The following is a 22,465-nucleotide window of genomic DNA, read 5'->3' as shown; positions in this document are numbered from 1 at the left end:
GTATCAGCAGTACAGAAAGGTTTGGAAGAAAAGAAAAAGAAAAGAATAAAGGTTTTCCTATCATAATAAGAAAAATCTTTTCATAACTGGTCAAAGGGAACGAGTTCATCCCCAAATAACAACATCAAGAAAAATCCATAACCAAAGTTGGAGGACTCAGCTAATTTCTCCTTTGAATTTTAAATCCATTCATAATTTTCTAACAGTATGGTCCTGAGGAAAATCTCATCATTAAGGTCACTATTACTAAGTCCTCAAATATACCACAAAACTCTTTGTAGCTTCTCTGACATCCTACAATATAGTAGTCAATTACAAGAGTAGGATTGTTAAATTTTTCTTGGAATCTCCATGCTTCCGTACTTGTTGATCAAGAAAAGTTCATCAATCAAACAATCTTTCGGGAAAACCGAAACCAAACCGTGTATCTCTCTGCATACAACCTGCAATATCCCCAAGTGCTAAGTACTCATATTCTCTGGTGACTCAGAATGCAGAAAAATGAGTTACTTTTTTTTTTCTAATCATAAAATATAGTACATTAGTAATTTTAACTCACATTCTAAAGAATGAAAGGGACACGAGTTGGTGTGTGGTAAAAGTAGAACTATAAGTCTAAAAAGAAGATCCACACACTGTAATTCTCAAGAGGGAATATTATCAAGGTAGCCCACATTCCAATAGCTAATTTCTTTTTCATAGCAGCAAACTTTATAAACAGACTCTTATTCTAGTATTTTGAGGCCCAATAATGTATACAACTTTATTTTTGCTTCATAGTATAGACAGACTCGATGCACTAAGATCTATAACCCTCATACATCACTTTCAACACCGTTTACTAGCAAGCCTGCAAGGGAAAAAAATGTAATAAAGCTGGAACTGTAATCATAGAATGAATTTAAAAGCAGCTCCCAATGACTAAGTGGCCCACAATTAACCTCATGCAGTAAACACTCGGTAACATTGTACCAATTTAAAACCAGCACATACCTCTCTCTCTTTCTGGTACTGCTCTGCCTTAGTCCTACTCTCTCCATTTTGTGAAAAATGAAGAACTTGCCCACATGGAAAACCATGGCAATGACTGTGGTGTTGCTTCAATTGAGCTTTTGCTTGGAGATTTTCTGTCTCTCTAATCATGCAGATAGAATTGTTCGGCTTCCCGGGCAACCCAACACAGGCTTCCAACAGTTCTCAGGATATGTTACAGTGGATGACCTCAAACACAAAGCTCTCTTTTACTATTTTGTTGAATCAGAAACTCATCCAGCTTCAAAGCCTCTTGTTCTCTGGCTCAATGGAGGTCTGCAATCTCTAACTCGGTACAACTATATTTATATAACACTACCAGAAAAATCAAAATAAGTTCAAGACTTAAGATAAAAAACAAAATATATGCATAATCAGTATAGAATATAGACCATTTAGTTTCAGAATATGCTTTTAAAATTTCCTAGAAAGACTTTAAATGTATAAGCTAGTTTCTGTTTTGTACAGGACCTGGCTGTTCTTCTCTTGGAGTGGGTGCATTCTCTGAAAATGGACCTTTTAGACCAAATGGGGAAGTTCTGATTAAAAACGAGTACAGTTGGAACAGAGGTACTCCATTGAGGCACTGATCATTCCATTATATGTGCAAGAGTTGCTCCAATATGACAAGAGTTACTTTGTAATGCAGAGACAAACATGTTGTATTTGGAGACACCAGTTGGGGTGGGGTTCTCTTATGCTAAAGGTGGCTCCTCCTATGAGACTGTGAATGATGAGACAACAGGTAATCTATCTTCCAGTATCAATTGCTTTGGAACTTTGTTCATTTTATTATTTTTTTAATCTTTTGAGACAAATAAGCTCATCTTCAGAAAGCTTCTTTAAATCATATCTTCTGTCAAAAAAGGCACGTACACTACATATGATGTTTAGGCTTTTAAAAAGTTGAGACAAAACAGCAATTAGTGCTAAAAATGCGACACAACTTTTGCATGATATGATAAACTCCCTTTGATTATTCATCCCTCGTCCTTACATTAGAATGCTATTGTTTTGATTCAACATCACAGTCCTTGATTACACAAATAGCTATTATTCCTTTCTGTCTTCTGAAGCAGTAATTTTGATTTCTCAAGCCAGGGACAATCTTGTATTCTTGCAACGCTGGTTCAACAAGTTCCCTCAATTCAGGAACAGAGATTTGTTTCTAGCAGGTGAAAGCTATGCAGGTATGCATACCACATCACTGTTCAGTTATCATTTCTAGAAAAGCTCAAATTTCGAAATGCCAGTTACACATGTAACAATCGCTATTATTTGTTATTACACATTTTTCTTTATCGAAAAACATCAGGGCATTATGTTCCACAACTTGCAAAGCTCATGATTGAAATAAACAAAAAGGAGAAGTTATTCAATCTGAAAGGCATAGCCGTAAGTAACATACACACCATTTTATTTATCAACCATGCTTCTTTCTTGGGACATTTCTAACAATGCATACTTTTATTGCAGTTGGGTAATCCAGTTCTAGAATACGCCACTGACTTGAATTCAAGGGCCGAGTTCTTCTGGTCTCACGGATTGATATCTGATTCAACGTACAAATTGTTTACTACAGGTTGTAATTATTCCCGGTATGTCAGTGAATACTATAGAGACTCGATTTCGCCGGTTTGTTCAAAGGTTTTGAGGCATGTAGCCAGAGAAACCAGTAGGTTTGTGGACAAATATGATGTCACCCTTGATGTTTGCATTTCATCAGTGCTTTCACAATCCAAAGCTATTTGTCCTCAAGGCCAAGTCAGTTTTCTCTCAGTTTTCTTGTGTGGATGTTTCCTATATCAGATTTTAGCTATTATACTTCAAACAACTTTGTTTTTTTACATTGACTTGTTCATTACCTCTTGCCAAACAGAAAATAAATGAGAGCATAGATGTATGTGTAGATGACAAAGTTACTAATTACTTGAACCGGAAAGATGTACAAGAGGCGCTCCATGCCAAGCTTGTTGGAGTCCGAAAGTGGGATGTCTGCAGCAAGTAATTTCTTCAAAACTTAACAAAATGGGAAAAAAAGTTTATCCTTTATCAAGCTAGTTGGTCACCCTAATGGATTTGCTTAATTGGTCATGAAAGATAAGTAATCATAGTAAAATTACTTTGAAAATATTACCAATCACAATAACATGCATAGTTACATTGTGTGTTAGCAACAGCATTTTGGACTATGATATGCTCAACCTGGAGAAACCTACACTTCCTGTTGTTGGATCACTCATAAAAGCTGGAGTTCGGGTCTTAATTTACAGGTATAACAACTAGACCTAAAATGTTTCCTTCTCCATGTTCATTGTATTTACTTCAGTTACTTGAACTTGAAGGTCCATATGTATGTTTTTCAAATACCATGTACAAATTAACATAACCCTGTTTTGTTTTATTACAGTGGAGATCAAGATTCAGTAATTCCACTAACTGGAAGCCGCACCTTAGTTCAAAAGCTGGCTAGACAACTAGGATTGAATACAACAGTCCCCTACAGAGTATGGTTTGAAGGCCAGCAGGTACATACTAATACAACTTAACATCTTGCTTAAACCGTGTTATATATGCATGCACAACAATGGTAGGAAACATTTCTCATGGAAGTAAAACACTATAAAATATAATCCAACTTGTTTAATATACATACGTCCTGAACTAATGAGAATTTGCAAATCTTTTGTTTAGGTTGGTGGATGGACTCAAGTTTATGGCAGTATCCTCTCATTTGCTACTGTCAGAGGTGCCTCCCATGAAGCCCCTTTCTCACAGCCTGAAAGATCGTTTGTTTTGTTCAAGTCATTCTTGGAAGATAGGCCTCTACCTGAAATTTTCTGACACTACTTAGTTTTTTTTTTCTAATCTAGTTGAGAGGTTGTAAGTAAGCCTAAGTTTGTACTATATCATTATTAAATCAACTGTTATTTCAAAAGAAAAGTTGGTAAAAGAAAATTTTAAGGTGAGAGGGGAAATATGAGTCACATGCCAATTTACTTCCATGATAGGGTGCTTGTTTTGGACTGTCGAATGTAATATGGATCATTGGCTTAGAAAACTTCTGTAAAAATGTAGTAAGAGAATTCAGCATGGTTTTTTTTTTCTAATTTTGTTGGCTTTCAAAGGGAACTATTCCTGCTGTATAAGTTGATTTTGTCCTCTGTGCAAACATCAGCATTGTCCCGTTAGATATCTTGTGCAACAATGGAACAGTAGTATATATAACAAATTTCTGCTGTTCTGCTTTATAATGAACAATAATCACTCAGAAAAGTAACAGCATATATTGATAGTTTTTCAACATGATAAATCATTCTATTTTTATTTTTTTTGAATAAAATGTACAACTATTTTATCAAATAATTCATTTTACAAATGTTTTTTTGAATGATCATTCAAACCAAGCAATTCTTATTTTTTCAAAAAGTGTACGTCTAAATCATACTTGTTACATTCACATACTGGTGTTTTACTTTGTCCATAGGCAACAGTATGATTTTCAAGAACGAAGACAAAATGGGGTGCCTCCCCTGTATGTGATAAGAAGCTTTCCAACTTTCCATAGTTGAATAATGTCCCTTAACAGTGTCAAACAGCTTCAGCATGGTGATGACCCTAAACTAGGGATCTATCTATATGCCCTTTTATCGTACAAAGATGTAAAAAAAAGTAAAACCTATGAATTTAGTATTCAAATTTGATGTTGTTGCATCCTGAGATAGCAGCAAAGTGGGTGTCTTGTCTTGTTTCTGTCTCTCATCCTTTATAGGTATAGCTGCTATTGATGGCTTCTTTAGTCCTTTAATTTGAATTTTTATTTCTACATCCAAAAGAAAATAAGAAAAAAAATTATAATAGTTAAAGATTAATTATCTTAACGTATAAATCGCCTAAGTATTTTTTTTTCCTATTTCCAATAAAATTGAGAGAAAAGATTGCATTGTCTTGTTAAAGAAAGTTTGTTGGAGTATTGTGTACACATAGTTAGAAAGAAGTTGCAAATAAATGTATCTTTAGGCTTGTTATCAGTGTGATATTTTATTTTATAAATTATCGTAATTATTTTTATTTAGTTATTTTTTCAAACAATAATATATTTCAATAGCATTAATTTTATTTTTCAAATGTTGTCTATTTAGTTTTTCAAATGAGGGACATTCCTTCTTCTTTCAAATTTAAAATAATTAAACAGAATGAAAATTTGATAATTGACATCAATTAAGCAACTTATATAATCTTTTTAATAACCTGGTAGTATCAATGGACTTTTCAAAATATAAAATAAATAATTTAGTTTTTTTTTCTATGCTAAAATAATGTATTATTACATTAATTGTTAAAACTTATTTCGATTTTGATGGTGAATATCATTACGAGTAGTTACACTTTTTAAATTGAATATATATATTCTACTCATCTTGTTTTTATATTTATTCTTATCTAATTGTTTATTTTTTATAATTTTTTTAATATTTATATAATTATAAATTTTTAATTTGATATGAAAAAAAGGTTTAACGTTAATTTTTTTATGATATCATACTTTTTTATAGAAGTTATTTAATTAATATTTAAAAGAGTATAAATATAATAGAAAATACATGTTATAGGAGGGAAACATAAATGACACAAATTTTATATTCCTTAATTATCACAAAGGAATAATTATGACCTTTAGCTCTTATCATTCAAAGTTGTTGCAGAACAACTTTGTTAACTGTGTTGTGTTGTGTCTTGTTTCAATTCAAAAAGCTATGTACATGAACTGCCCATCATCATTACCATAATTCACAATCCTCCCATTTCTCTCTCCTTAAAAAAAGATATTACTTTGCCTGCTATTCAGGTACAATTTTCCCCTTCTAATTTGACTTTACATTCCACAAAAACCATCTTTTAATACCATATACCAATACCATATGGCAAAACAGCGAAACCAGGTTAATGCCTCTTCCATCTACACAACATCTTCATTAACAATACAAACATTTATTTTTTTGGAAAATAAAAGTTAGAACCACCTTTTGATGCAATGCTTCTATTCTTCATCATGGCTTTATTTTAGATCTTAAGTTACATTACATGATTACATCACATGCATGTTTTGCATTGCATTTCATTGTGATTGTGATCTGCTCTAATTGGTGGGGGTAGATCCATGATTGGGTCTGTTGGTGTTGCACATGAATATTGTTAACATTTTGCATGTGGGAGTGGACATTACAGGGCAAAAGCCAAGAGAGGGAATTGGAACTCGAAAATCAAGAATCTGAGGCTGAGATTGAGGCCCCATTGCCTCTCACTGTGACTTCTCGGGTAAGATATAGACTTGTGGGTGTTACATTTGTGTCGTTATGATATTTGAAAATGCAAGTGCAAATGCATGGATCGATCATGAGGAGCCCTGAGTTTGGGGACTTTTGTAATGCAGGTTTTGTATATGTTGGGAGATATCACTGCAGGGCCTGCGTTTAAGTTCACGCAATGGCTCCAATTGGTTCGTAAACGCACTGCAAAACATCGTTCAACTGGCTTCCCTCATCGTACTTCCATCACCATGACGTCTAGTTCTTGGTTAGTTATTGTTACTTTGGAGGGTTATCTTTTTGGTAAAATTTAGAAACAATTCTGTAGGTGTTTTTGGTTGGTAATCTGTGTTGACTTTTAATGCAAACCTTTACTATGCTGATTACCAAAGTGAAACTCTTAATTTTTATGGAAGAGGCCACCAAAAATATCAAGGGAACTTAATCTAAGTTTTGTTATTTTCTTTATCTTTTGGGGTGGTGAGAAGTTAGGGCGTGTTTAAAAAGTGAAGTTTGTGACAGTTGCTAATGCGCATCATTTGTGGCCAGCGTTATAGAACGGTTGGAGGATCCAAAATTGGTGCTGCACCTTGATCAGACAGAAATTAGATTGTGGGAGAGGCTTGGGAAGGCTGCAATGTTGGACATTGAGTCAAGCTCTTTTTCTTGGGACATGCTCTCTTCACTACACCACACTGAACACAGTAGTAGCAATGAACAATCTGAGGATGAGATGAACAAAGCTCTCGAGGTTAATTGTTTTCTATAATTGTTGTGTACAACCACCAGTACACTAAATACTTTGTGGCTAATTCTTGAGGATCAAATACCAAACAGGTTGATATTTTAGATGCCACTTGTGTGCCGTGGATTGCTAACATAAGTTGTTCATGTAAGCCAATGCACACCTCGTGTATGGATATCCTTTTTGGATTTGTTATCTGTGCTCCTTATATTTATGACTATACATACTTGATCAAATAATTTTGTTTTTGGTTAGTCAGATATGATGGATTAAGAAAATGTGGTTATGAGCATGTTGATAATAGTTAGCTATATAAGCTATAAAGAATAGTTATTGTTTTGCTGCAGTATTTTCTTAATTTCTGGATTAATGTCTCCTCAGTTGTGTGCACATAGGTAACTGTAAATTCTGGAGGAGTTGTCTTCTTTGCCTTTTTCAATTTCCCTGGGAATGCCGATACTTGTCCAAAAGAAGCAGCAGCAGTTATAAAGGTATCACCATCAAGAATGGCAACACAGTCTGAACGTCTTGGCTATGAATTTGCCAAGTGGTTGGGAGTCCAAACTCCACAGGTTGTTCTAACATCTGCAAGCTTAACTTTGTAGTAGACTATACTTCTTCCATATTCATTCTCCTCTACTAATTTTGGAAGATGCAGGGTAGAGTCATTCACAATACCAGTTTTGAATGGCAACAAATAAAGGAAGCTGCAGAAAAAGCTAGAGAAGCAGCAAGTTCTGAGGGTGATGAAATTGGTGAGATGACATGCTTTGAACTTTTGGAAGCACTTGAGCTCAGCCGGTGTCTCTTTTTTATGAGGTATGATCCATCTGATTTTAATTAGTTCAGGTTTAACATGGAAACACAGAATACCTTTGCTTGCTTTGTCATTTCCAACAACTCTGTTTAAATGCAGACATTGCAACTGTGCTGCTTCTGATGTTGTTCATTGAATTTTGATAAGCTTGGTATTGAACTGGTTGATTGATCTTGACACACCTATAGAAAATCTTTGAAATAGATTATTGTTCTTTCCCTTATACAAAAGTCCCATCACTATGTGTGACAGCAATTGATACTTAAGTTATTCTTGATTTGTCCAGCTTTTCAAGCATACTAAATAGAAGTAAATGTATCCTAGCATTTGTAGGAAACGTGGAAAACCCATGAAATTTTATTCTTCCTGATTGAATTCTTTGTCCCTATTATTCCTTTTTACCATACTAATCATCAAAATGTCCTGGGTAGAAAACCTAGTGTCTGGACAGAGGAAGGTGTTGTTGGCATCAAGGTATGGACATTTTTAGGAAAGAAGATACATAATATTCCCATCTAAAAAAATGTACACAGAATATTGACTCTTGATTTTTACCACGTTTGCCACTTGATGATTTTCTGTTTCATGTATAATTATGTTTGTTTATGCTTGGACTTATGTGGCTTCTGTGCTGTCACGTAGTTAATGCAAGTATGAAATCATCCGAGAAATGGTATCTTCTTATCAATCTCAATCTAAATGATTTTGGCAAGTGGGAACCACCAAGAAATAATCATTTTGATTCTTTTTTCTCTTCTATTTTTTATGGTAAGCAATACATTGATAGTCGCTACCCTAATAAGAAAATATTTTAATTCTAAAGAATTTATGGGCTCATCTTATGTTGTCACTAGTTTCTGAAGAAAACAATGAAATTCGTTAATATGGCATTTACAGAAAGAGAAAACATTCTTAGAGTCAATGACGGCCATTGTTCATTATGGAGAAAAACACTTGTTTGTTCTACAAAATAAATTTTGATTATTATTTCTGAAGATTCACCATCTTCTTGCAGTTATGTACACGGTTCACCCTTGCTTGAAAGCTCTACTGCATTCAAGTCAAAGGGATGTGCAGAGAGAACGTCTGAAGCTCTTGGCAGGGTGCTGATGCTGGACCTTGTCATCAGAAATGAAGATAGGCTACCTTGCCGTGACCTTAGATGGCGTGGGAATCCAGCAAATTTGTTGTTGGCTGGAAAGATTATCTGTGCAAATACAGATGTGCTAAAAGCCGCTGTAGATTCTGCAATTGACCGATATAAACCAAAGATGACATGGGCTCTTCAGAAAGAAAGAAGGTCAACTTCAGTAGAATGCAGACTCGATTCTCACGATCCTGGCTTGATATCACAATCCTCTGATCTTTCAGATATAACAGAATTTCCAATATCTCTTGACATGAACCTTATAGGTCAAACATCTGAAGAATCAATGTCTACGGACATTAGCATAGTAGCCATTGATTCTTGTGTTCCTCGGCGACCCCCTGCTGGAAAACGTGCAAATGATCAGGTTAATTATCCTAAGTTGATTGAGTTGTTAATCAATAGTTCTGAATTTGCCTCAAACCTGATATATGATGTGACTGGAGGGAAATTAGGATGTCCTCCACAAGAAGACATGGATAAAACTGATAATGACGTAATGTCTGTAGTTCATGCGTTCCGTACTGGTTTCCGCGCTGCTCTCAGGGATCTGCAGGGATTTCACATATTCCTACTCACACTTCACCAAAGACTTGATACTTTGTTACGACAATTTATGAACATTTCAAGTAAAATATCTTTGGGAGAATTTGACAAAGAAGATACTGTGGTTCCTGACTCACCTTCACTGGCATCTGGGGGGCATTGTTCCTCTCCATCATGCAAGGGGAGGCTTGGTAATGATAACCATCATGATTTGATTGATTCAGAATCACTGAGAACTCCTTCAAAGGCATCATCTTCAGGCAACAGAGATTCCAGTCCTACGTCAAGAGAAACTTGCCATGGAAAGTTCTATAAAAATGGGGAACCACTTCGTAGTCTGCGTTTGACTACTATGCTCCGTGACTTCCATAAATTTGCCAAGGTCGATCTCATAACAAAACATAACCTTATCTTCTAGTCACATGATTTCAGTGCAGCTTTTTTAGTAACACATTGTTTTGTGCAATTTTTCCATTTACATATTGCATAGTTCATAAACAATCAGTCCGTGGCATATTGCTTTAAAATGTAGAAGTATAGGACTATATGTCTGGACATAAAATTGACCAATGTGGACAATGTTTATAACAATGTGCTCCTGTTTCTTCCACAAGTGAGAGCATAGATTTTGCACCGTTTGTTATTTGCCACCAAAATGTGGGTTTTCAAATCATACCAACAGCTCCACTCCTCACTCTGCATGTGCTGATCTCATATTCACATAATACAGTGTCTCAGAGGGTTGACTGGCAAATAGGAATATAAGACTAAACTAAAAGCAACGCAATTTGCTGTTTCTTTCCACTTTTTTTAAATTGTATCATGTTTTCCAGGTTGATGCTGAATGCAGTAAAGAATTGGAACAATGGAATGAAATGCTTAAAAGTGACGCCATCAAACTATGTCAGGAGAACAATTTCAATCCAGGATTTTTTGAGGGTGATAATAACTGTGTTATTGACGCATATGAACTTAAGGTTATCTTCACTTTATTGCTTTCAAATCTGAAATTCACTAGTAGTAGAGTCCTTTCATTTATGAAGCATTTCCGTTCATGTTGCATTACCCTTTTAACTTTCAGATTAGACTTGAGCATATTCTCGAGAGAATTGGATTGATATCAGATGCTGCAAGTACTGAGAAACCTTCAGCCGTGACGAGTAGTCTATTTATTGGTGGAGCATTGGCTGCAAGATCTGTTCATACACTGCAATACTTGGGAATCACAAATATTTTATGTTTGTGTACCAATGAAATTGGACAGTCAGAAACTCAGTATCATGATCTATTTGTGTATAAGAATTTCTCTGTAAGTCGTATTTACTTTATTTTTTACCTTTACTCTAATGTCTTATTTTTTACCTTTACTCTAATGTCTTATTTGCTAAGATTTATTTTTTGGGTGGTGATATCTCTCCTTTGGATTGAGAATCTACCCTGCTCAAAATATTTCTAATCCTTCTTATTAACAAAGGATGATTCGAGCAATCGATGGGGTAGATTTTGCTTTGCAGTTCTCTTTAAATTGTTAATATCTTCTGGCTGATAGCTTCTAAATAGCAGAATTTGTCATCCAATATGATTTGATGCACTCTAGTTGTGCTTTTTTTAATATTTTTTTCTATTAAAATTTACTTTTGATTTACGTTCGTTTTAGGAATGTCTTCATATTTATTTGGTTCATGGTTCCTTTTGAGCAGGTATGTGACAGTGATGATTACAACATCAGCAGCATATTTGAAGAAGCATGTGATTTTATAGATTATGTTGAACAAACTGGTCAAAGAGTTTTAGTTCACTGCTTTGAGGGGAAAAGCAGAAGTGTCACATTGGTCCTCGCATACTTAATGCTCAGGAAGTAAGTAAAATTCAAAATTGTACGAGTAAGAGTACATATTGTCCTCACTTTCTTTCTTTGATTACTACTGCTCGTGAGTGACAGTTGCAACGAGTTTTGAACTGATTGTTTATGGTGCAGGGAGTATACTTTATCAGAAGCATGGCAAGCTTTGAAGCGAGTTCACTGTCGAGCACAACCCAACGACGGTTTTGCAAAGATCTTATTGGAATTGGATCAGAAACTATATGGAAAGGTTTCGATGGAATGGCTTCAGCGAAAACCAATGATGAAAGTTTGCCCAATATGTGGGAAGAATGCTGGACTAAGCAGCAGCTCACTCAAGCTCCATCTGCAGAAATCACATAGAAAACTGTCCTCTGGGAGTGTAGATAGCGCCATGACTATGGAAATTCAGAAAGCTTTGACAGCTTTGAAGATTAGCCGTGGAGGGAGTGTCAGCCCCACACAAAGATAATCTCATCCAATAATAGATCAATAGAAACTTTAAATCGGGTTAAGATATGTAAATCGGGTTAAGATATGACTGCAGTTCTTACCAAAGTTTCATAAATTAGAATCATGTATATCCCATTCGGAGGATTTGTACTTTGTAATTAAAAAACATACATTTGATAATTGATCATTAGTTGTGATACAACTATTTTAGGTTAAGCTGTAAGACCATAAATGTAACTTTAAAATTCCATTTCGATAAATAAAGATTGGTCACTAAAGTAGACCAACAGACCTTTCTTTTCATTCACACTCAAATCTTGCTGTGTTGATGGATTATGAGCAAACTTGCCTGAGACTACTAAAACTACCAGCATTCAATTAAAAGTATGTCCAATGACAACTAAAACTAAATATGTTTTTCTTTTAAAGAAAAAAAAAAGTACTCTAGTAAAGGCAACCACGTTACACAGGAAGAGATTCTGATAGTGACTCCTGGACACCACTAGTACCGTTAAGCACAATCACATTACCATCAGAATCGGCATCTACTATAACTGAGTCACCCTCTTTAATCTCTCTAGCAAGCATCTTCTCGGCCATACTGTCCTCCAAAAGTCGCATGATGGCCCTTCTTAGAGGCCTAGCCCCATAACTAGGATTATATCCTTCCTCAACCACCCTTTCCCTAAATTTTTCTGTCACTGAGAGATCAATCTCTTTGACCTTTAGTCTTTCAAACACCTCCTTCAACATTATGTCTGCTATCTCCTTTACCTCCAGCTTGGTGAGTTGCCTGAAAACAATCATTTCATCTAACCGATTAAGGAATTCTGGCCTAAAGTATTGTTTCAGCTCCTCAGTCACCAAGCTCTTGATTCGATTGTAACTGCTATCCTTCTCATCATAACTAAGGTCAAATCCCATTTTACGTCCTCCTTTCTCAATCACACTGCTTCCAACATTTGATGTCATTATTAGAAGAGTGTTCTTGAAGTCCACAGTTCTTCCCTTGCTATCTGTTAGTCTTCCATCTTCCAGGATCTGAAGCATCATGTTAAATACATCAGGATGGGCTTTCTCAATCTCGTCAAATAGCACAACAGTATAGGGACGACGCCGAACTGCCTCAGTCAGTTGACCACCCTCGGTGTAACCAACATATCCAGGGGGTGAACCAATGAGTTTGGAGACTGTGTGTCTTTCCATAAATTCACTCATGTCAAGCCTAATCATGGCTTCTTCAGAACCAAAATAGTATGCAGCCAAAGCTTTAGCCAATTCAGACTTCCCCACACCAGTTGGCCCAGAAAAGATGAAGCTGGCAATTGGTCGATTAGGATTCTTCAATCCCACCCTAGCTCGTCGGATGGCCCGGCTAATTGCTTTTACTGCTTCATCCTGACCTATGACTCGTGTGTGTAAAGTCTCTTCCATCTTGAGTAGGCGATCAGATTCGTCAGTTGAGACTTTCTCTACCGGAATACCTGTCCAGGAGGAGACAATATGCTGTATGTCAACTTCAGTCACCATGGGACATCCATCTCCTGCCTCCATTTCTGCCTTGCTCATCTCCTTGCCTTTTTCTATAAGTGTGGATATTTGGGCCTTAAGATCCATTTCTTTATCTCGTAGCCCTCCAGCCTATTACAAAATTCATAAATCATCAGCACACTAATACACAATAACTTGCAGATATAATAATCAAGCATAATTGAACAAAGAACAAACCACTGCATTGTTTTAGAAGTCACTTTATAATTATTTTACTGGGAAAGAGGTACCCTCCATTCTGAGTTTACCAAAGGTAAAACAACTTTAGAAATACTAAAGTAACATTGTCTAATTGGATTTGTTAGTTAACGAAGTCCAATCTTGGGTAAAGGCACATTACCTTTTCAAAGTCTTGATTGCGAACAGCTTCTTCTTTATCCTTTACAATCTGTCTGACCTCCTTATCAAGCTCTCTTGCTTCTTCTGGTAACTAAACGTATGCAAATTTAGCAAAATTAGCTCTATAACAGACAAAAGAAGTCCTGGTTATGAGAAAGGTTGACAAACAATATACCTGCGCATGTTGAAGCCGAACACGGGAACCTGCTTCATCAATTAAATCTATAGCTTTGTCGGGCAAAAATCGATCACTGCAAGGGATTCAATTCAATTATTTAAGCTAGAAGATACCTAACATTCAACATAAAAAAAAAAATTGTCTGTCCAACATAAACAGAAGCAAAATGAACAAAAAAAATGCAGAGGGTTTAAATATGACAAACCTAATATACTGGTGTGACAGCTGGGCAGCAGCTACAAGTGCATCATCTGTGTATTGGAGTTTGTGATGAATCTCGTAGCGTTCCCTAAGCCCTTTCAATATTTGTATGGTTTCATCTACAGTTGGCTCTGGCACTTTAACTGGCTGGAATCGCCTCTCCAGTGCTGGATCCTTTTCAATGTGCTTCCTATATTCATCCAGGGTCGTGGCTCCAATACACTGCATAAAAAAATCACACACCTTACAATAGGTACAAGTTCGAACTAAGCAACAATAACTGCATATAATAATAACTTAAAAGCATCACAGTAAGTTTAGTATAAGCTTAACTAAGTGCCTTCAAATTTCTCAACAGTCTACAAATACAAATATTATTCTGAATTCTTACACTATTCAACCAACATTGAACTGCTGACCAAGCAAAAGGATTTTTTTTTTAAGATAAAAAACATTCCAAAACTAAATATTAAAAAATAGACATTATTTAATTCAACTAAGTGATCATTTATCACAATGTACGAGTCCGCAACACAGAATAGAAGTCATTTTATCCTTTAGCATTTACGTTTCAATGGCAACACAAACTCAATTCTTTCTCCTTGAACAAATTTGATGTCAAAATTAAAATGACAATACATACTCTATGAATTCTTTTCTCTAAAAGATATATCTGCAAAAATAACCTAAATATACGATTATTGACCAGCAAAGGTAGCAAAAGTAACGTGTTTTTATCCTTCTGTATTTTTTGTTTCAATGACGAATATCAATGAAAACATAGGCTCAATCCTCCCAACACATTACACAAATCGATTTTGAAGTGTAAATCAATGACAATACATTTTGAACATGATGCGAAAATATTACCTGCAGTTCACCTCTGGCAAGAGCAGGCTTTAGTATGTTTGCAGCATCAATTGCCCCCTCAGCTGCTCCAGCTCCAATTAGAGTGTGTACTTCATCAATAAAAAGTATTATCTCATCACTTTGTTTGATTTCCTCCATCAGTTTCTTCAATCTCTCCTCAAATTCTCCACGATATTTAGTTCCAGCTACCAGTAGACCCATATCAAGGGTTATAACCTATATCATGCAGAACAAGGTTTCATATCATTCAGAACTCCCCAGAAGTGTATAAACACCCAAAATCCAAAACATTAGTCAAAAACACATCTGCAGTTAACATGCTCCGAACTCAATAGAAGAAATAAGACATTGTTTTAGAATGAATCATTTATACAATTTTATAGACCATATACTAACCTTCTTCCCCTCTATGGTTTCAGGAACATCACCATTTGCAATCCTTTGGGCAAGCCCTTCAGCAATAGCTGTCTTCCCAACCCCAGGTTCTCCAATAAGACAAGGATTATTTTTGGTACGACGACCCAAGATTTGAGTGACACGTTCAATTTGTGGTTGTCTACCAACAACAGGATCCAATTTTCCCTATAGTTCAGGTTGAGAAAAGGTCAGTAATAAAAAACCAGACCACAAGATAGAATGAAACAATTTTCCCTATCGTTCAGGTTGAGAAAAGATCAGTAATAAAAAACTACACCATAAGATAAAATGAAAGCTGATCTTCCATTGGCATAAGAAATCTAGTAACAATGGGATTTTTTCTAGAGGATGAACATTGAGAAATATAATTATTCCACATGATTTAAATGTTTGAACTGAAGATGTAGAAATTAATTTCATAGAATAAACATATTAGGTCTATACTAATAGAATAATATATATTGTACTAAATATTAAGTCAAATAATACTAATTAATATATATATATATATATATATTAATTTTCATTATTTTTTATCAGCAATAAAAATAAATAAATAAATAGTGTATTTTAAGAAAATTCCAATTCTATATAAAGTTATCCATAATAACCCAACTCAAAAAAACCTGCTCCAACAACAATCACATTATTCAGGAGTTCCAACCTTACACACATATACATACATTAAACACCAGAACTTGCCAAAAAAAAACAAATTTAAGCTACTACACCAGAAAATGCGCTCTTGTATTTATGATCCCAGTTTTAGATGGATCATTCATTCGTTATACTAAATTCTTCATCCTTCATTCCTCCACTTTTTGCTGCATTAATTAATAGCTTTCTCTTTCAGTGACACTCTCCTCATAATCACGAAAACACACTTTGAGTACATGATGACACCTACTATATTTTGCCAACTGTGCAAGAGCTTGCGGCAATGAAAACTTCCAGCAGCATAACTAACCTTTCTTCCTTTGCCCCTGCTTGGTTACATTGCTGCAACTAACAACCTTGATAGATGTCAATCCTCCATTCACGGCACATGCTCTAGGTAGGTTTCTCAGCAATCACAGAGCCAATGCGCCACCTCCCAGTAGTTGTTGTACCCCTACAGTCTAATTAAACATTCCCAAACCAGCACCTAAAAAAAGGTTAGTAATACCAACAATTTTACAAGTGAGTACCTCCTATAACCACTTAGTTCTTTTTCACTGATTTCAGACATGTTACAGGCTCCATACACCACTCAGCATATGAAAATACAACTACTGGCTCCTTGTAATCCATGACTATACCTTTAATTGTGTCATCGTAAAAATCTCAAGATGGTCTCTACCACTCACGTAACACTATTCCTTTGTTTCCAAATCTCACCAATTATAGCAACTCACATACACCAACACACTCTATTTTGTGGTGTTGAAAACCTTGCATTGCAATGATTAACCATTATCTCACCAATCCACCTACAGCACAAACACCATACTAGCCAAGCTATCCTACAGGTAAAAAATAGATGGTTAGTTGTCTCCTCTTCCTCCTCACACATTACACAAACAGAGCTAATTAAGACCATTCCTCTCCTTAGGGGAGGTTATCTTTCGTTGCTACTTTCTTTTGTATCACCCTCCAAGCAACAACCTCCTGAGGGTAGAGGCTTGACCTTCCAAAAATACTCGTACAACATCTTATTTTATCCATTTATTGCTTTCCTTATTGTACTATAAGCTGACTTAATCGTATATTTTGAAGACTCTCCTTCCTTCCATAACCACCTATCCTCTCCTTCCTTTATCAGTCCTTTTCCTTCCAGCTGATCCATGAGTGGGTTACCTAATTCATCTCCCACTCAAACAAACACTCCTTCACTCCAGCTTCCAACTCCATACATGGTTTGTCCAACTCCCAACTTGATATAACTTAGCGTTGCATACTGTTAAGAGAGAATAATCTTGAAAATTTTACTCTAAATTCTATATTATCTGCCTAGTCTACATTCTATATATAAATTTATATTCTACAAGAAAAATATTATCTATGACAATTAATAAAGAAATACCCTTTCTCAATTGCTTTTTTTATGTTCATGTCTTTTTTTTTTAAATTATGAAAACTATTTAAGTCAGAGGAGTGACGTGTGTCAAGAAAACTTATGATGTGAAGTAGTCTAGTTAGAAATTTTAGATTCAAAGGAGACAGTTAATTAAATACACACAAGGTTGACATTGTAAAAGTGTCCGCGTTGGGATGAAAAGTAGTGCCAAGAAGAAGCTTCTTTGGCATCTTCCTGTAGTCTAAGTGTTGTTTACTTATTCTTTTATATATTTAGAGATGAAGCTTATGATCTGTAGCCATGAGTCATGACAGTGTAAGCGTGAAACCCAAATGCAATAATATTCCTTCTTCTCATTATTATTATAATGTCACAGGTGGTGAGCATTATTTCTTCTCAACAGTAAGGAAGTGACTTTATTTATTATATTATATTACATTATATGCTTGGATACAAAAAGTTTGATCAAAATGCATGTGAATTCATAGAATTGAAAAATTGTAAAAAACTAGTTTCGAAGCTTTGCGTGACGTTATTATTTGCTGTGACCATGTCGGTTAGCTAGTGTTGATAAGTCATAAACAATATTCATCACATCATTCGTCTCTTACATTTCCAAAAACATAATCTCTTATTATTTATGGTCATATGTACGAAAATAATTATATGTATGAAAATAATTATATCGTGGCATTGGTCCAAAAGGCATCACTTGATATTAATAATGTCCATATGTTGTCCTAAAATCATCTTTTTGTACATCTTCTGCCTTTGCTCTAATCTAGTGATATCCTAACCTTATGTCTATTTTGGAAGATACAAAGGCTCCTCTCAATTGGTCTATCATATCCTCTATCCTTAGGTGGAAAAGATATTCATTCTTGATGGTAAACTCATTTAATTGATTGTAATCTATACACAGCCTAGAGCTTTCATCTTTCTTTCTAACTAACAAAACAGGAGCTCCCTAGAGAGACATATTAGGACAATTGAATGTCTTTCAATTGACTCTTCTAATTGATTTTTTAGCTCTACTAGTTCAAACGATGTCATCCTATATGGTGCTTTTGAAAGTGGTTCAATTTTTGTATCAAATCTATAAAAAAAAACTTGGTATCTCTAATTGGTGGCAAACCAAGTATCATTGGGGAAATTTTCAGAAAAAACTAAAAAAACTAGCTATGTTTGTGAAATTGGCTTCTTGTATTTCCATAGAGGATAGTATCAAATATCCATGAAATTTATCCTTTGTGGATTCACTAATTAAGTTGAGTTGGGAAATATTACAAACTTTTTGGCACGATTTAGAAGAATTTGGTTAGAAGATAACTAATCCATTCCCAAAATTACATATAGTTGAGATAAAGATAAACATAAATTAGATTTACAAGAAATTTTCTACCTTTTATAAAATAGGGACAATTTGGACAGACCTTATTACCCGAGGGGTTGAAATAATCAAACAGGTATTCAAAAGAAGAAAATGGTAATCCAAGGTATTGAACATAGCCAAAAGAAATAATTGAATGAGTTGCGCCGAATCATATAGTACAATTACCTCTTCAGCTAGCTTAGTCAAATTGGTGCCATACTCCTCCAAAGTTGGCATCTTATTGTTATTACTACTTCCAGGACCAACAGTAGCACCAACACTGTCAGCACCCTCACCAACCATGCGAATAACCTGTCCATCCAGTGAGAATACAATAATGATTATTTTACACATAAAATAGATAAAAACATGTTTCATATATGATATAAATAAGTTAAAAAAAAATTATAATACAATACTAACCTGAGACCGAATATTGTTTGGATCAGCACCCAAATTTTCAAGAACACGTGCTGCTACACCCTCACCCTCTCGTAGAAGACCAAGAAGCAAGTGCTCAGATCCAATATAATTGTGACCTAAAAATTTCAAGGAGTGAGCTAAAATGCAGATTGGAGTCCATTTAAAACTGAATCTAGTTCAGGATCTCTCTATGATGGGTGGTTATGGGTGGTTTCGAATCCTCTTTGTTAATTTATTCTTTTATTATTATAAATAATTAGATTAGAATGAAGTTTACTCGACTAAAACAGATAAAGGCATAACAATAAATACAACCATACCGAATCACTTATATCTTTTTTAATAGAATAAATGACAAAAGAAACACTGGAAAACTAGATAAATGGACTGATTGGAAAAAGAAAGAAAATTCTAGGCAATACAAATCTTTTTTTTATTGTAATTAAAGTAATAATAATCACAGAAGAACAGAACAGAACAGCATTTACCAAGTTGGCGAGCTTCCTCTAGTGAGAGTTCCAAAACACGTTTTGCACGGGGAGTAAATGGAATCTCAACTGCAACAAATCCACTGCCCCTTCCAATTATCTTTTCCACTTCCACACGAGCATCCTTCAGGTTAATTCCCATTGACTTCAGCACCTTGGCAGCAATGCCAGTGCCTTCACCGATAAGACCTAATAAAATCTGTTCTGTTCCAACAAAATTATGTCCCAGCCGCCTAGCTTCCTCCTGGGCTAGCATAATTACTTTGATTGCTTTCTCAGTGAAACGCTCAAACATCGCTCTGGGTACGAATCTTTTAGCCCTTTCACGACGAGAAGAAGTTGAAGTCAACATCTTAGAAGGTAAACTTCGTCGAGATCTCGAAAGAAGATCCAAATTGTTCACAGTACGCAGTCCAGAGAAACTTGACATTCTTAATGCAGGCATTTGTAAGCTACTCATCATTTTGAGAGACCTTCTTGATTTTCCTGATCCCTTATGCTGCCCATGCCTTTGCCCACTCAGTAGGCCAGGCATACCGATAGACTGAGCCAAAACCCTAGCCATTATTCCTATATTGTTGCCTGCATTTATCCACAAGATGGTAACAAAATGATTCAAACAACCAAAAATGAAAAAAAAAAAAACAAAAGCATGTCATAAATCAAACCACCTAGTAAAAACATATTGAATAAGAAAAATGGGCAAGCAAAACATTTCCGCAAACACATGGGCGCCACTTTTTCAAAATAAAAATTAATCATTTACGATAACGTAAGCAAACATCTAGGTCGCTAAGCCATGAGCGAAGAAAAACTGAACATGAGAGAATTGACAGTTCCAATACCTGATTGAAACAAACTTTTACAGACACAAAACAAGAAAAATAAAAATGATAAATTCAGCGGAAGCGTTGCAGAGAAATAAAATAGAAGAAGAGATGAAATGAAAAGGGTAAGATTGGGAAGATTACAGTGAAAAAGAAGGGATATAGAGAGAAGGCGTGGTGGGCGGCGAAGATAACAGTGGTTTCTCGATTGCACGCACGAAGCTTGTTTATCTCACCTGTTAAAGTACATTACTTTTGTTCACATCCATATACCTATATATAAAGAAGAGAGATCTTCTCTATAACAATATAAACGGAATTAATTTTCCATTTTATTCTTTAATATTTTATTTTATTATTTTAAATATATATATAATAATATACTTTTTATCATTTTATTTTGAAAGAGTAATAGTTTTCTATTTCGTAACAAATTTACCCATTCTTTTCAAATAAATCCAACAAATCCTTCCATAAGTCATAGTTATTCAAATTCTTTATTTTTCTATTTCTATTGCTTCTATACCTATACTAGTGAAAAGAGAATCATTCTAAATTATCTATATATAATTCTTTTTTAAAAAAATATTAAATAAAAATAAATATTAATATTCAAAATGTTATTTTACATATTATTTAAAAGAAATAAAATTATAATTAACGAATATTTTCATTAATTAAATTATAACAATAATCAAATAATACATATCATTCATAGTTTTTTTAATTTTAAAAATTAAAAAATTTATTTATTATTTTTTATTTATATTTTTTTATCAAGATTTTTGAGAAATATATTTCACATAAAAATTGAAAAATATATTTTTGTTATGAGAAAACACCATAATTGAATTTGCCTCCACTTTAGACTGTGCATAAAGAATATCAAATAACACCAAATTTTTAAAATGTTTTTCATATTATTTTTCTCATAGTTTTCTTATATCAGCCTTTGTCTAAAAATAATAAGTGTACGTCAAACCACATTTCATTTTAAAACTATTTTTTTTTTAAATTCAATTGAAGTAATATTTCCAATTTTACCATTTAAAAACAAAACAAATTTATTATATTTTAATATTATGAAGGGTAAATTTGAAAACAAAATGTGTACACCAAAACATCATTATAAAAAAAATCTCCTACATTATAAATATAGATAACAAATATTATTGCTTTAAAATTACAAAATAATTAATGTTTAAATTAATTAAGTGGTAACAACCTTACAAATATCAGATGTTACAACGCATGAGGATAAAAGATATAACAATATGAAAAATAAAAAGATCCTAATTGCTACATAATTTGAATGATAAAGTTGTAAAATGTCATACATAAATTGCTATTGCAATTAATGAAGTTAAAAATAAAAATCTATTATTGCGTGGTATTACTGACAAGAAAGTGAGATGTGAAAAAGATAAAAGGTAACCTAAATTATTGCACAACACAAAACAATTTCAAATCTTAGTTCCTAACTATATTTACAGAAGAAACTCCACTCCAACAACACTTCAAATAAATTTAATTCTGTTTTTTTTTTCAATCAACTTTACCTGTCCTGTTATTTTTTTAGTTGATAAACCAAAAGGAAGGAGAAGTGGAATATTTAAAGTTTTTAATATCAAAAGTACAATAATTTTTTTTGCGAAAAAAAATTATTTTTCAATATTTAATTGTATTTTTATTTAAAGATAGTGACTAATTCTGTTTACTAGAAGTATTTTTTATTTAATCGATATCACTTTAGTGTTTTTATCTTGTGTTAAATTGAACTTAACATTTTAAGCTTTTACATAAATCAAGATAAAATACTTAAAACTTTAGCAAAAATAATATATATATATA

General features: G+C 34.1%; 3 protein-coding genes across 7 annotated transcripts; 2 read left to right on the top strand and 1 right to left on the bottom strand.

Moving 5' to 3' along the window:
* The first annotated feature begins 968 nt into the window (after nucleotides 1–968).
* LOC137812575 (serine carboxypeptidase-like 45) lies at nucleotides 969–4,142 on the top strand. 4 transcript variants are annotated; one of them, XM_068614657.2, is made up of 10 exons: nucleotides 969–1,306; nucleotides 1,501–1,602; nucleotides 1,682–1,777; nucleotides 2,130–2,222; nucleotides 2,348–2,427; nucleotides 2,509–2,796; nucleotides 2,912–3,036; nucleotides 3,213–3,305; nucleotides 3,443–3,560; nucleotides 3,727–4,142. In XM_068614657.2, the coding sequence occupies exons 1-10, from the start codon at nucleotides 1,051–1,053 to the stop codon at nucleotides 3,874–3,876; spliced, it is 1,401 nt and encodes a 466-aa protein (XP_068470758.1). In that variant the 5' UTR covers nucleotides 969–1,050; the 3' UTR covers nucleotides 3,877–4,142. The 4 variants fall into 4 exon arrangements, with proteins under 4 accessions (XP_068470758.1, XP_068470757.1, XP_090155174.1 ...); XM_068614656.2 differs by having other exon boundaries at nucleotides 3,207–3,305; XM_090299048.1 differs by having other exon boundaries at nucleotides 1,185–1,325; nucleotides 3,207–3,305.
* A 1,586-nt stretch (nucleotides 4,143–5,728) lies between these two features.
* LOC137812574 (dual specificity protein phosphatase PHS1) lies at nucleotides 5,729–12,207 on the top strand. Its single transcript, XM_068614655.1, has 11 exons — nucleotides 5,729–5,975; nucleotides 6,262–6,351; nucleotides 6,467–6,609; nucleotides 6,891–7,092; nucleotides 7,482–7,658; nucleotides 7,745–7,905; nucleotides 8,919–9,978; nucleotides 10,430–10,573; nucleotides 10,678–10,905; nucleotides 11,297–11,454; nucleotides 11,575–12,207. Exons 1-11 carry the CDS (start codon nucleotides 5,955–5,957, stop codon nucleotides 11,909–11,911), a joined length of 2,721 nt encoding a protein of 906 aa, XP_068470756.1. The 5' UTR covers nucleotides 5,729–5,954; the 3' UTR covers nucleotides 11,912–12,207.
* On the bottom strand, nucleotides 12,127–20,917 carry LOC137812573 (chaperone protein ClpC, chloroplastic). 2 transcript variants are annotated; one of them, XM_068614654.2, is made up of 10 exons: nucleotides 20,759–20,917; nucleotides 19,788–20,369; nucleotides 19,300–19,415; nucleotides 19,063–19,188; nucleotides 15,428–15,613; nucleotides 15,032–15,247; nucleotides 14,166–14,383; nucleotides 13,958–14,033; nucleotides 13,784–13,873; nucleotides 12,127–13,533 (listed from the first exon to the last, which is right to left on the bottom strand). In XM_068614654.2, the coding sequence occupies exons 2-10, from the start codon at nucleotides 20,350–20,352 to the stop codon at nucleotides 12,355–12,357; spliced, it is 2,772 nt and encodes a 923-aa protein (XP_068470755.1). In that variant the 5' UTR covers nucleotides 20,353–20,369; nucleotides 20,759–20,917; the 3' UTR covers nucleotides 12,127–12,354. The 2 variants fall into 2 exon arrangements, with proteins under 2 accessions (XP_068470755.1, XP_090155173.1); XM_090299047.1 differs by having other exon boundaries at nucleotides 16,416–19,188; nucleotides 20,759–20,865.
* Nucleotides 20,918–22,465: the final 1,548 nt, after the last annotated feature.

The sequence above is a fragment of the Phaseolus vulgaris genome, chromosome 2, assembly GCF_051622355.1.
Source record: "Phaseolus vulgaris cultivar YP4 chromosome 2, ASM5162235v1, whole genome shotgun sequence".
In the NCBI taxonomy this organism is placed as follows: Eukaryota; Viridiplantae; Streptophyta; class Magnoliopsida; order Fabales; family Fabaceae; genus Phaseolus; species Phaseolus vulgaris.
Note: the sequence above shows the minus strand (reverse complement) of the source record. Positions and strands in the feature narration are given on the sequence as shown.

Coding starts and splice junctions, on each gene's coding strand:
- LOC137812575 (XM_068614656.2), top strand. CDS start 1,051: ATGAAGAACTTGCCCACATGGAAAACCATGGCAATGACTGTGGTGTTG. Junction 1,307..1,500: donor TGTTCTCTGGCTCAATGGAG/GTCTGCAATCTC, acceptor TGTTTTGTACAG/GACCTGGCTGTTCTTCTCTT. Junction 3,561..3,726: donor TATGGTTTGAAGGCCAGCAG/GTACATACTAAT, acceptor TCTTTTGTTTAG/GTTGGTGGATGGACTCAAGT.
- LOC137812574 (XM_068614655.1), top strand. CDS start 5,955: ATGGCAAAACAGCGAAACCAG. Junction 10,574..10,677: donor TTGACGCATATGAACTTAAG/GTTATCTTCACT, acceptor TTTAACTTTCAG/ATTAGACTTGAGCATATTCT. Junction 10,906..11,296: donor TTGTGTATAAGAATTTCTCT/GTAAGTCGTATT, acceptor CCTTTTGAGCAG/GTATGTGACAGTGATGATTA.
- LOC137812573 (XM_068614654.2), bottom strand. CDS start 20,352: ATGGCTAGGGTTTTGGCTCAGTCTATCGGTATGCCTGGCCTACTGAGT. Junction 19,416..19,787: donor AGAGGAAGCTCGCCAACTTG/GTAAATGCTGTT, acceptor TGAAATTTTTAG/GTCACAATTATATTGGATCT. Junction 14,384..15,031: donor TTGCCAGAGGTGAACTGCAG/GTAATATTTTCG, acceptor TTTTTTATGCAG/TGTATTGGAGCCACGACCCT.